At 40.6% G+C, this 14985-nt stretch overlaps 1 protein-coding gene across 1 annotated transcript; it reads right to left on the reverse strand.

Annotated features, from left to right (window-relative positions):
- Positions 1 to 433: 433 nt before the first annotated feature.
- Positions 434 to 6005, reverse strand: LOC130730012 (uncharacterized). Its single transcript, XM_057581885.1, has 8 exons — positions 5326 to 6005; positions 3522 to 3680; positions 2886 to 2981; positions 2726 to 2800; positions 2462 to 2590; positions 1555 to 1692; positions 1106 to 1417; positions 434 to 857 (listed from the first exon to the last, which is right to left on the reverse strand). Exons 1-8 carry the CDS (start codon positions 5797 to 5799, stop codon positions 582 to 584), a joined length of 1659 nt encoding a protein of 552 aa, XP_057437868.1. The 5' UTR covers positions 5800 to 6005; the 3' UTR covers positions 434 to 581.
- Positions 6006 to 14985: the final 8980 nt, after the last annotated feature.

Here is a 14985-nt window from a genome sequence, read left to right on the forward strand (position 1 = left end):
TTATGAGTTTTCTGTTTTAAAAACAAAAAAATAGAAAACAGTTTTTAAAATAATTGTTAGAAAACAACTTTATCAAACACGTTTTTTTGTTTTTAAATTTTATAAAACAGAAAACTGTTTTTAAAAACAGAAATCAAACAGGCCCTTAGTGACCCTTGTAAATACCTAAATGAGAAGGTTGTTCTCATATTTCCTTTAGTTTCAATATACTTTTGCTTTAGAATTGAAACTGCCTGAATGATTTTGGGAGGCTTGCCAAAATCTCATCACACCAAACGGGCCCAGAGAGGTATAAACACTTCTGCAGTGGCAAGTCAAGGGTGCTGAGGAAGTAACATTATCCACATAATAGCGACTATTGCAGCCAATAAAAATAATATTGCAACATAATTTAACCAAAAAAAAAAAACACTTGCACATATGATGCTTATAGTTTATCAACGTGTTTGTCTTTAAATATATGGTAGCATAATATGAATTGTGATTATCTGTACATATAAACCATACCACCATACCGGGAGTGAAGGGGGAAAACGATACAGGGGGTGAAGGGCCATTGGCCATCTTTGAACAGATGATGTCTAAAATAATCTTGGGTGACATAATAGTAGACTACCTGAATTAATTCTCTGTCTTTGCTTCCATCTCTCAACCAGAAAGTCTTCATTGGTTTTAACTTTGAGATAATCATCTATGTCATACCTCAATTCTTTAGACTTAGCTGAGAATGACTGGTCCTTGTAGCCATAAACTTTATTGAATACATCCTTCCCAATATATTCCTGAAGGCAATCAGGGCTCCAGCTTCCGCGGCTGCTGGCAGAATGGCTACGTTGATCTTGAAGTTTGGTGGTTTCCTATGATAGGAATGAAAGAATTTCAATAATCCAAGTCACATAAAAGTAGAAAATAAGAATTATATATAGTCAAATAAGAATTTCAAGACTGCTTTTAGTAGTCAATGTAAGTGTGCTTGTGAAAGACATGAGTCAATGGGAAGACATATTCGTATGGTTATTTATAATTATATGGTCATGTTACTCCTATCAATAATCTAAATATCTCAAACACTCATTTAAAAATAGTTTGACAGTTGAGTGACAACCTGAGTGGAACTCGCAGTTTTTGAAGTTATAAGGGTGTTATTCATGCTTGTCATAGGAGAAGCATCATTACATGTCTCCCATTGCAACCATGGCAACGTAATCCCATCCATCAAAGCAGGAATAGATCTAGGAATTGGTGGACTATTAGATGTTTCTGGTTTTATCAGTCCTCCAATGGATGAGCTTGTCTCACTCCTTTCACCATCAAGTGACGAAATATCTGTATCTTCAACATTTGATATAAAATCCTCAATATATTTCTCAGCCTCCTCAGTCAAGCGCATGGACATTCTACTTCTGTCAGTACTTCTCTGGAAAATAAAATAAAATAAAGGCACTGCTTAAAAAACAAACACGTATCGTCCTTCGCAAAGAAAAACTAAAAAACATTTAATTCAAATGACAAGGAAATCAGTGTCAGGAAACTGAGGACAATACAGATAAATACCTTCCTGGCTCTTGCTGGTTTTTGTATAGAATTGATCTTTGAAGCAGGAACCAATTCATTAACAATCTTTGAAAGTTCTCTGCCTCGCTGCTCCTCAAACACTATTTCAGCCAATAAATCTTGTTTTCGTTTCTCTGACTATAATTTTGAACAACAAGAAAGAAAAAAAAGAAAAAAGAAATCATGATTCTTTTTACCTTACAAATTCTAGAATCAAATAATACTTTGATAAAAAGAATCATAAGTCATGCAATGAGAGTGATATAGTCCTTCTGTTAACGTTATGGGAGCATTATTAAGATACAATGAGATGATGCTTTCAGTACACTGTCAAAGTTTAAAAGAAGAAGCAGCATACCCTACTTGCAGAAGAGTGGTAGCAATTAAGCATCCAATATCCTAGTACATGGTTAGGACTTAGGCATATAGTTGGGCTTCCCAGGTACCACCTCTACTCCTTATTATAAGAACCAAATTTGAGGTATAGCTTAGTCCTTTTCATAAGAACCAGCTTGAATTCTGTACCGCATTTTTGTTTTGACAAAAGAGGTCCTTATTTAATTATACAATACTACAACTTAGTGTATCACATTAATTGGACTCTTTCTCCCCCTTTCCATTCTACAATTACGTGGTTAAGGGTAATCTTGGAAATTAATATAAGTTAAGAACAAATTTAATGCTAGCAAGGGCATTAGTTATATTTCTTAGTGGACATAAGATAATTATTTGTTTCTTATAATAAGGATCGGAGGTAGTATTAACATCAGAAAATGAAAATGAAAACTGATTTCCTTAGGCTTAGAACATTATGAAGTCAGCAATTCATGCCACTTCATAAAATAAAATAAAATGTTATAAGTATGAAAGAAAGAAAATTTTTAAGTCATTTTTCACTTTAATTTACCTGTTCCAGTTCAGTTTCATAGCTCCTTCTGATTGAAGAAATAGCCTTAAATCCCTTAATGACATCAGCATTGTCCGACAGCATGCAATCACCCGTGGATGAAGAGGAGGGCCTTGATTTCACCACAGCCTAAAAGTGGAAGTTTCCATAAGAAAGTAGGAAAATCTTTGGTGAACAAAACAGAATATGCAATTGCAGTGACTATGCATGCCAGAGAACAACAAACTAGCAGATTTACACAAAACTAATTCACATTTCACAGACTTGTTCAGATTCCATATGCCTTAATTCCTTCCGCATTGCTTTGTGCAATCCATTATCCATGTCAGGAAGTGGCATCTGAAGATTTTATAACAGGAAGAGTATTAGAAGTAAAATTCATCAAACCTAGGCAGTGCTCCTTATAACACTGTAATTCACCAACCTTCTTCTGTGCATATCCTGCTCGCAGTTTCTCCATTCCACTTCTATTGAAGTGAGCACCTGCTCCTTCATCATCAGTGAGAACTGAAGAATGACTCTGAAAAACCAGAAAACGAGAATAACTTAACAAGACATAGATGTCAAAACCATCTTTCATAAGGCTATGTTTGGGAGGACGAGGCTGGATGGTCTATAGAAGAAACCCATTATTTGGAAGATTTTTATCATGTGATGGAGTAGGTATGACGGGGGAGCCCATTCCCTTCGGTACATGGGCAGGAATAAGATTTCATACCCTCAGAACTTGGCACCCAGTGAGTGCTTGCATTGCCTTGATAGAAATGTAATAAATGACCAGAGCATGTTTCTTTTTAACCTCTGTCTATTATCTGCTTATTCTTTTGAGTGTGTATCTATGATATATATATTGACATTGCATTATTGCAAAAGTTCTATCAACTCCCTTTCTCTCCATCTTTATTTGCAAATAGCACCATCCAAGCTCTCCAAAACATAGTATAACAGTTTCAATTTTTGGATTCTCCCGATGAAAAAATTACAACTACTAGAAGCTTTCACCGCAAGACATAAACAAATATAAATTTAACAACAGAATCCAGAAAGCTACCACACTTACAGAGTAGCCATCATATGATCTCAAGTCCTTCTGGCTTAGGGACTTTCTCAGTGCTGGTCTTTGATCTGAAGCAACTGGCTTGAGTATTAGCTTGTTTCCAAAATCAGTATTTTTCAGATTTGCACGACTTTTAGAATTCTGAGAATGATCCAGGTCACTCTGCATGATGCAAGATATGTAGATGTATAAATACATCAATGTATTTTTCTAATGAAACATTTTTAAGAGAGTTACAAAATAGAATAGTTGGAGGTCAAACACACAAGTGGGGAAGGTGACGCTAAGTTAAAGTGCAAGTAATGCAGCGTGAAGGATTCAATCCCAAAATCAAGTATTCTGATAAGACGCTTGAAATAACAATTATATTTATTCAAGGATTCAATCCCACAGCTCTTTGGTTAATTATATTTATTCAAGGATTAAACTTAAATATAAATGATAAAGTAAAAGAAGAAGAACGTTATCAGATAAAATATTAAATAAAATACACGCTGACATATCCAATAGATTAGACGGCAGGATTAGACTAAGTAATTTTATGTTTAAAGAAGTCAGCAATTACATAACAATCTCAGCCTCTCTAAAGGTAAAAAACAAAATTCCACCCAAACATCAAAAGCAACTCTCAGGAGTTTGAATCATCCCTGGACTCTTCTTAAATGACCATACTGTTGGAGAGAATAGTATGGTCATTACTGAGTAGTGCCTTGCCTGGGAAGCAAATAAGAGGGAACAACATGGGAGGAATGAGGTGAGTCCTAAGTCCTAACATAAAACATGCATTAGAAAATTGCTATGTTTTCTGTACTTTTATTTTCCTTCATTCTGCATTTCCCAAAATTAACCTGACTAAACAGATTACTAGCTAGAAGATTTAAAATGTATATTGAAATTAGACCATATCTCTCATAAAACAGGATACAAAATCAAATTTGGGCCCTAAATCACATAATAGTTTCATTAAGCTGTTGCTTTCAAGGAAATTTGCTTTATCAATTTGCGGATACAAAATAGAGCTCATAGCTCTGCTAGACTCAACATATGAGCATATTGCTCTATTTGCTCAATATCTACTATTACCTACACAGAATCACTCAAACTTCAAATTCTCATCTTAAATGGCATACTAACAAATGCCAGATTAATCACAATGAAGACAGTCTAAAATAACATCCTGTTAGACATTTATCTGTGTTGGACAATGTTAACAAAAAACAGCAAGTTAGCCCCTAAGGAAAAAAGTTCCCGAAGAGTCAGCCGACAAAAAACGACGTCGCCCAGAAGGGGGTGCTCCAGAATCAACAGATCATCCGGTAAGAGAGCACCACGTTTGGCTAAGAAATCAGCCACAACATTCCCCTTGCGAAGAGTATGACGCATCAGAACTCGCCAATCCGCCTAAGCAGACCACCAATTGTCCTCAAGAGGGGCATATTGATGAAACTAGGACCAGTTCCCTTGAAGGAGATGAAGCACCAGTGTCGAGTAGGACAATGTAGACTTTTACAAAATTATCACTTTTTTAAAAAATTTCTATACTGATACAGATGGAAAATATCACAATAATTAAATTTACAATGATTAATTCTAGCTATTGGAACATCAACTTATGTATTCATGCTCTTTATGTGTTCTGTAATTATTAAAATTTGTCATTGTACTTGCAGTCGTTCAAGTGTTTTCTAGATCAGCTGATTGCAAGCCAAACATTCATTGTTTTTAAAATCTATAACAAGCTATTTAAACCAAATGAGCCTAATAAATATGGTAGAGTTAAACATATAAATTCAAAAAAGCTTGTTACCTCAGAATCACTAATTTGGTACCGAACTACTGAAAGCGATCTTCTCCTTCTCGAATTAGCATCTGACACCGCTCTTCCTCCACCGCCGCCGCCGCCGATGCTACTCCTTCGATCATCACCACCAGCTCCACCCAAGCCCTTCCTGGAAGCTGACCTGCCCCGCCTCTGCGACGCAGTCCCGCCGGCCGGAGTGGCCTCCGACTCAGAGCTCCTGGAACTGAAGCGACCGCGGTCGGCGGACTCGAAAAACTCGATGGCGAGATCATCGAGGCTGATTTCCGGGAAGCCGGAGCCCCTAACGGTGTTGACGAAGCTCCCTTTCGGACGATCCTCGTCGCGGGAGGAGAGAGGGCGGGAGGGTCGGCTGAGGCTCCGGGAACGGCGGTGGCGGAGGGAGGAGGCGGTGTCCTCGGTGGAGGAAGCTCCGGCGACGGGGGTTCTCTTCGTGGTGGATTTGAATGCCGCCGTCGCCATTGGTAGGAGTGAGGAGAGAGAAGAGGTTTCAAATGCGACGATTAGGGTTTGAAAGCATTGAAATCAGGTACTCACTCATTGCTCGTGAAGAAAACGTGAGCTGTGTGCGTGTGTGTGAGAGTGAGTGGAAACAAACAGAGAAGGAAAGTGAGGGAGAAACGGGAAAAACATTAGCGGAGAAGTCCATAAAGGTCACAGATTTGAATATCGTAGCTGACGACCTGTATTTAAGGTTAATTATTGCATTTCTTGATTTGGCGCATTTATTGTTATTTTTTAAATTTGAATATACTATACATGTACAGCTAATAGCAAAAATATTTGTTTTTTTTTGTATTTTACTGTCAAAAATATTGTTTTTTTGTATTTTAAAATATCTTTATTATTTAGAATTCATATCCATTTTGTGTACTTGAATTTTGAGTAAATTTATCATATTAGTCTCATGAAAAGTGTTGGATGCTCACGCGTTGGTCTATGGAAGAAGGATATGGTTTAATGAACTTTTGAATATGTAAGATTTTTTTTTTGTTGGAAGGAGAGCTTACGCTCGAAACAAAAGACAACTACATTCGAATAGATCGAAGAAACAACACTCCTGACACATCAGAGAAGCAAGTTTGAACATTGAGAGGGGGACTCCCATAACATGAAGTCCAAACTCAAGCTCATAAGCTTAGCTCATGAGCAAAACAATCCGCAACACATGTACACAACGAACCTCTCACGCTTGCGCCATTGAATATGTAAGATCTCAATCACCTTAATTAGTTAGTTGCGGACGCAGGAATTTAAGGCTAGGGGCCAAGAACAAAGAATGTAATATGTTTACAATAATTTCTACATTTCACGTACACATGTATGACATGTAAAAATACAAATTTGAAAAGCTTGGGAGGCCATGGCACCACCAAGTGCCTCTCCTCCTTTCGCCACCGATGTTAGTTCATCGATCCATAAACGTTAGTTAAACCTAACACATGGGCTAATGTGGTCAGATAAGTGACATTTGGATAGTTTTTTTTTCGAGAGCAAAAGAGGAAAATTTATTCAAAATGATAGGAGAAGTACAATCCCTACAGAGGGACCAAACGAGATAAACTGTAAACCCAGCAAAAAAAATGACAAAAAAATTACACCCAACAACTCAAAGCCACCAGAAAAAGCCCAAAGAAACCACAACAATCCACAAAGAGCAAGAAAAGCCCAAAAAACCAACTAAAGCAAAACGACAGTGATGATCCACTACGCACCACCAGGCCAATTATCTATAAGATACTCTGCTATACCATGAATTACCTCTACATCACTGTCAGGGAACTCCAAACCCGCCAATTTACATGTAAACCAAACTTTCTTAGCGCGGGTGAAATAAGGGCCAGTAGGAGAGGGAGGACCTACCGGTTGAGGACCGCTCGCAACTTCCTCACGAACGACTTTTCTTGGCCGGCCTCTAGGCTTACGGGGAGACCCCTCCAAGCCACGCTTCGCCTCTAACTTCTTCCTCGGCCGACCTCGATGACGTGTTCTCAGAGGTGAAAAATCAAAAATAGGATCTCCAACACATGGATTCTCATCCTCCTCACCTTCAAGAACTTCAGAAGTTGAACAAGACCCCACCTCAAAGCAAGCGGACGACACAACAGGATAACCACCCACTGATGAAGAGACGGTGGGAGGAGCCAAGGGGACAATGGTGGGAGAAGGCCAAACAATGGAGGGACAAAGGACTGAGACTGGGAGGAGAGAACTTGGAGACGAACCAGCCGAATCAGACAAAGAAGGAAGATGATGCGAATTGGAAAAAGGAGAGAAGTGTCTAAAAACATTAGCAAAGTAATGCCCAAAATAATCACCCAACCATGGCCAGAAGTTATGCCTACAACCAAGGGGAGTATTTAAAATTAATTTGAAATTTAAAACCCCTTTATTGAGAAACCAAAAAATCTGGTTGCCACACTTTTCATGTTGCATGGAAATAGAAGAAAAAGTAACCCCATCATTAAGACTCCTTAATGGTAAATAATCACTCTCTCCTTCTCTTTCTCTTTCGTTAACCTTTCCCCTTCCCTCCCTCAGAAAAAACTGATAGACTCAGGGAAAAGAATTTCTTCTGGAACCTTCAAAACCTCTTATGAATGTCGAACACCATCCTCTCCAAAGAACGAACCAACCAATTCAGGAAAGAGATCCTCATCTGAAAACCTAGGAACCGAAACAGAGGCAAACTTGTTGTAGGCAAACATCATCTCCTCTCCAGGCGAGAAAAGAACGGGCATGCGATCCTTCGGACTTCTTGTAAGGCCCGAGTTTTTAAGTTCATACTAAGTGAATAAACTTCTTATTCACGATTAGGGTTGATGTAATGTGAAGGGAAACCTGAACGAAAGTTTATTAAATGAAATATATTTATGAAGGAGGAAGTTCAGGAAAAGTTCAAGGATTGCATTATGATCGATAAAAGTTATAGCACGAACGTTTTACGCTTAAACCTAGGTCAGAAACCCTAGTATATAGCTAATTTTCACTTTTAGGCACGCTGGCAGTTAATTCCAAAAATCTTCAGAGAAATGTTAGAATTTCTCTTCTTCCATATATAACAATCGTTTCGAGGCGAAACTCTAGGATCTACGAACGTCCGATTCCAATCATCGGAAGTTTGCCGAAACCGAATCCCTGGTATTTCAAAACCCTAGAATTTCCCGACTTTGAGGACTTTATCTATTCAGAGCTTCAAATGAATATTCCACACGCGTACACCCATTTCTCTTGATGATTTCAATCTTTCTTCAGAAGGAAGTTTTCCATTCCGACATTCGAGGCAAAAAGCAACTTATCGGGTAAAATAGTTTTACACCGACTTTGCACCGACTTTGCATTAGTTGCAAAAAATACAAGGAGACATCTTCTTAGCTTAGGAATTCCTTTGCTAAAATCTATCTTAGAATTCATGGAGAATGACGCCGGAAAAATCAGATTCGCGAAACTTTCATTTTCCCGCGAATTTCCACCTTCTATATATAGCAAATAAAGGAAGAAAAAACACAATTTTCCTCCATTTTCTCTCCTCTAAACCGCGGCCAAGAACAAGGAAGAAGGAAGAAGAGTTTTTCTTCATCGTTTGCTTGATCGTTGATCCGCTAGTTGCTACTTCAAGGCTTCGAGGTATAGTCGCTAATCCTTACCTCTGATCGCTTTTTCCATAGCTTTTCTGTAGAGTTTTCTGAGCGGATAGTTTATGGGTTTTTGCAAAACTATCCTGAATCTTTCATTTCTGATTCTAAACCTCTTCTATGTATGCCCAAGATCACTTCTGCCGGATTAGATTTTCCGTTATGTCGCCGGAATTCCGCCGGAATCAATTTGAGCCTAAAATACCCATTTATGTAGTTTTTGAGTAAAGTTCCAATCTTTAGGCTGTAAACTATCGCCTTAGCTTAGTGCTAGTAGGATTAGTTGTCATAAACGTCGTTGGTGACGTCCCTGCAAAATTTTATTTTTGGGATTTCAGTTGTGAAAATCCTAAGTTAAAAATCATGACCAAAATACCCCTGCGACAGTTTTTGATCCGATAATTTTTCCGAGTTCAGAATACCCTTAGTTACGGCTTATGAAAGCATAGGAACCAAGTTTTATCGAAGAAAAATCGAGCCCCATAATTACACTAAGTGGCCGAGCCCTATTAGGGGGGAGGAGGAAATTTTCCTTTTCCGAAAACTTGTCTTTCACGCTAGTTTATCGTACCTTAGAGGCTAGATTACTTCGAGTAACCTTAGTAAGTATCGATAGCTTAGTTTCCGATAGATTCTGATTGATTTTTGTGGTTTTGTTCTAAAGGTGATTTTGAGGAATTTCCTGAGAATCAACACCTTGCTTGTGAAGAAGAGTTTGAAGTTTTTGCTGGAGAACCTTCAGGTGAGGGCTTCTCACTGAATCTCTAGTTAATGCTTAGGGTCGATGTTACGACATTGTTTACTGTTTATGCACTGGGATTGTGTGTGATTGAAAATGTTTTCTGAGGCTTCGGCTGACAATGTAGATGATTCATCTACTGAATGTTTTTGAAGATTGACTTACATGCTATGTGCTATGTGGGTAATCTAGGATGTGTGGTGCATGCTTTATATGCTAAGTGCTAAGTGTTTATGATGCGATTTACTGATATATGACATGTTGTTGATTGTGATGATTTAAATATGCTTTACACTGAAAATCTGAGATTCTGAATGGTGAGAATAGCGGGCAGGTCATGCCGATTTTATTTTGAGAGTTTTGAGAAAGTTTGATAGGACGAACGAGGTTCGGGCCTTGTATAGGGTTTATGGATCGAGACATTCTCTGGAGTCATTTGGGGATTCGAAGATCCCGAGAACTTATAGGAATTGCGATAAGACTAAAAAGGATATTATTTTGAAAAGAAAATTCATAAGACATTAAACAACCTCTAAATCTTTAAGTAAGGGTAATAATCTCGAAAGGAGGCTTTGGATGAAAATCATAGTTTGGAAAACGAGAAGTGTCGTCGGATCCAAGTGTTGAGTCTGTTGTTGTTGTGCTGTTGGAGCAGCGTTGGGTGTTGTGCTGTTGGAGCAGCGTTGGTTGTTGTGCTGTTGGAGCAGCGATGTTGTTGGGCTATCCTGGGGATAAGTCCGGGGAACCGTTAGTTCCCGAGTATGTGATACTCTTGTGCTGTTGGAGCAGCGATGTGTGTTGTGAAGTGTGTCTTTTGTCGCAGAATCGACTTTGCCTTAGGGTAAGATTTTAGAGACTTTAATTTACCTAGAACACGTGGCGACGTGTCGAGTGAGATCGGAGACGTTGGTTGACTAATCATCCTGCATTCATGCAACATTAATGGGGTATTAACACAGGACGTACTCTGGACCTCGTCGGATTCCAAAATGGTCATAAGACCCGGATTTCCGTGATAGAGCGTCTGTAGACGTCTCTTGTAGCAGACCGAAATGGCAGACCTACGGGTTACGGCTGATCTGACTACCGTTGTTGTTGGAGTAAGAGGCACGCGGGCCGAAATGGCACCACCGTGGCTGGTGAAGGGCTGATCCGTTGATGTCCATCCGTTCCGGATTGCATATTGGTTGACTGGGTTAACCTGCATACATATCACGCAACATGCATACTGACTTAGTTGATGAGTGTGGTTGCTATTTGTTAATCTTACTTGGAACATGCTAATTGTTATTATTGTCATTATGATTTTGTGGAACATGCAACCCTAGGAATGATATCTTTAGCTATAAGCCTAAGTGGCTATCTATTATTTGTACCTATTGGATTTATTATTTACATAGTTCTTTAGAGTTGACCCTCGCGTCTTCTGTGTGTGTTTTGGCGGACAACGCCTTTTGTCAGATGAACATTGTGGATTGGTTCGCAATGGTCCACCCTTCGGGGGGGATTAGGTACGAGATGATCGACCAGGACGACCCCGGGTCGTGGGTGGTTGACCCCGCGAGCCACCGAGCGACGTATTCGGGGCGTATCATGGAGGACCACGTGGATAGTGGAGGACTCTTGAGGTCAGGAGTGTTGAGGCGATGCTCTATCAGCTTCAACTTGCCACCGGGCGTTCACTGTGGACCAGGTCTTGGAGGAGCACCGCCGCCACCGTCATCTTCAGAGGAGGAGGATCCCTCAGAGGAGATTCCAGCGGGAGTGCCTTCGGCAGGGTCTAGTGCACCCTCCGTTGCGATCATTGATGATCAGGGTTCGGGCCCTAAGCCCGTGAGTCCAGCATCGGAGAGCGTTGCAGGAGCGAGGGGAGGACGGATAGGGTTGATAGACTTGGTCGTTCTGGATTCTGATTCAGACGACGATCATGCTAGCACATAGTTTTGAGTGTTGGCATGAGCTCCTCGAGTTAGGATTAGTGTAGGAGTAGAGTTTTAGCTCTGACAGTCTTGCTTCTTTTGTTACTTAGGGGACAGGGTAGATCCGCCTATAGCTTTTTGTGTGGTTTCCTTATGGGGATCACAGAGAGTTGGTTGGACTTAGGAGGTCTTATTTTCAGGCCATTGGGTCAGCTGATTCTCAGTTTTGAGGGATAGTGTTGCGGGCACTTCACCCTTTTCATTTGGTTTGTATATATTGCCTACGGGCGTTGCACTTTTCTTTCCGTCACTGGAGGTTACTCGTGACGAGGTTGTTACATACAGCGGGGGCTGTTTATATATTGTACATTAGTTATATTGCTTTTCGCATTCGGGTTTTATTTATTTCAGTCTTGTCTTAGTTATTATCAAAAAAAAAATATTCACGTTTTTCCGCATTAAGTTTACTTTTGGTTACTAAAGTGACGCTACCGAAATCGGGGTGTTACATTGTGGTATCAGAGCACGGTTGAGTCTTTCGGGAGTTGTTGAGGAATAGGTCTTCTGTGCTAGGTTGTGTGACTCTGCAAAGAGTGAAAATTGATTGTCTGCAAGCGATTTTTCGCTTAAAAATTGATTGAAGTTATTGCTTAATCATATTGCATAGTATGCTAGATGCTATCTTGTGATGAGTACTAACTGTTTCTTTGACTAAGCATAGGATGTTATCCTAGTACCATGCTAACCTAGTATGCCTAACTCTTAAGAACCTAGATGTTATCCTAGGAATGGATTGGTTGTCCCGCTATCATTGTCTTTTGGACTGCAACCGAAAGAGAGTGGTATTTCCTGATTCGGATCTTTCCGAGTATCTAGCTGCCAATCACATCAGCGTCGCTTTGAACGAGGGATCTCAGGAGTATTCTGTTTTGCTAAGCTTGGAGAGCAAAGGGAACCCAGAAGTTGGCAGTATTCCAGTGGTGAAAGAATTCACGGATGTTTTTCCTGGCGATGTACCTGGATTGCCGCCTGTGCGCGACATTGAGTTTGCTATAGACATCGTACCGGGAACAGGGCCGATTTCGATTGCACCATATCGTATGGCACCTGCGGAGCTAGTGGAATTGAAGTCCCAACTCGAAGATCTTCTGTCGAAGGGATTCATACGACCAAGCGTTTCACCTTGGGGAGCGCCAGTCTTATTGGTGAAGAAGAAGGACGGGAAGTCGAGATTATGTGTCGACTACCGACAATTGAACAAGGTAACCGTCAAGAATAGGTATCCGTTACCTAGGATTGATGATTTGATGGATCAACTGCGAGGAGCTACAATATTCTCGAAGATCGACCTGAAGTCGGGTTATCATCAAATCAGGGTCAAGACCGAAGATATCCAGAAGACGGCATTCAGAACCCGTTATGGACACTATGAGTACTTAGTGATGCCATTTGGGGTGACAAATGCGCCGGCAATATTCATGGCTTACATGAATATGACTTTCCATACCTTCCTGGATCGATTCGTCGTGGTGTTTATCGACGACATTCTGATCTATTCAAAGAATACTGAAGACCATGAGGAGCACTTGCGACAAGTTTTACAAGTGCTGAGGGAGAAGGAGTTGTATGCCAATCCTTCCAAGTGCGAATTTTGGCTCAAGGAGGTAAAATTCTTAGGCCATGTGATCTCTAAGGAGGGGATAGCTGTGGACCCAGCAAAGGTAGAGACCGTATTGTCATGGGAACGGCCAAAGACAGTGACTGAGATCAGAAGTTTTGTCGGTTTGGCGGGGTACTATCGTCGTTTCATCGAGAACTTCGCGAAGATAGTTGGACCTTTGACTCAACTGACGAGGAAGGACCAACCTTTTGCATGGACTGAAGCGTGCGAAACTAGTTTTCAAACGATGAAGGAACGGTTGACGACGTCACCTGTACTCGTCTTACCGCAACCGGAGGAACCTTATGAGGTATACTGTGATGCTTCATATCAAGGTTTGGGATGTGTGCTGATGCAACATCGGAAGGTGGTTGCTTATGCTTCAAGACAACTGAAGGTGCATGAGAAGAATTATCCGACTCATGACTTGGAACTAGCTGCAATCGTATTTGCGCTGAAGATTTGGAGACATCACTTATATGGATGCAATTTCACCATATTCAGTGATCATAAGAGCTTGAAGTACTTGTTTGAGCAGAAGGAGCTGAACATGAGGCAGCGTCGGTGGATGGAATTTCTTAAAGATTACGAGTTCACTCTACAATATCATCCTGGAAAGGCGAACGTTGTTGCTGATGCCTTGAGCAGGAAGATGCACATCTCGGCGATGATGGTGAAGGAGCTGCAACTGCTGGAACAATTTCAGGATTTGAGCTTGGAGGTGAGATTATCCAAGGGAGAACTGAAGTTTGGGATGGTCAGAATTACCAATGGATTGATGGAAGAAATCCGAGACCAACAGTTACAAGATGAGTTTCTGCTCGGGAAAAGAAATTTGGTAAGTCAAGGTAAAGACCCAGAATTCAAGGTAGGAAGTGACAACATCCTACGGTGCAAGGATAGGGTTTGTGTACCTAACAACCCTGACTTGAGAAGATTGATTATGGATGAAGGTCACAAGAGCAAGTTAAGTATCCACCCTGGAATGAAGAAGATGTATCAGGACGTGAAGGTGAATTTTTGGTGGCCAGGAATGAAAAGACAAGTGGCTGAGTATGTAGCCGCATGTCTGACATGTCAGAAGGCGAAGGTGGAGCATCAGAAGTCTTCAGGTATGCTACAAAGCTTGGATGTGCCAGAATGGAAATGGGATAGCATATCGATGGATTTCGTCGTGGCTTTGCCAAGAACTCAGAAGGGATACGATTCTATTTGGGTAATCGTGGATCGACTGACTAAGTCGGCTCATTTCGTACCGGTGAGGACTACGTACAACGTGGAGAAACTATCAGAGTTATATATAGCGGAGATCGTACGACTTCACGGAGTACCGACAAGTATTGTATCCGATCGAGACCCGAAGTTTACATCACATTTTTGGGGAGCTCTTCAAGAAGCTTTGGGAACGAGGCTGAGACTAAGTTCTGCTTATCATCCGCAGACTGATGGACAGACTGAGAGAACTATTCAGTCGTTGGAAGATTTGCTACGCGCTTGCGTTCTAGACAACAAGGGCAGTTGGGATACCTTATTGCCATTGATTGAGTTCACATACAACAACAGTTTTCATACGAGCATTGGTATGGCACCGTATGAGGCTTTGTATGGCCGCAAGTGTAGAACACCTTTGTGTTGGTACCAAAACGGAGAAAATCTGTTGGTAGGACCGGAACTTCTACAACAGACCATTGAGAA

This window comes from Lotus japonicus, chromosome 1 (assembly GCF_012489685.1).
Source record: "Lotus japonicus ecotype B-129 chromosome 1, LjGifu_v1.2".
NCBI lineage: Eukaryota > Viridiplantae > Streptophyta > Magnoliopsida > Fabales > Fabaceae > Lotus > Lotus japonicus.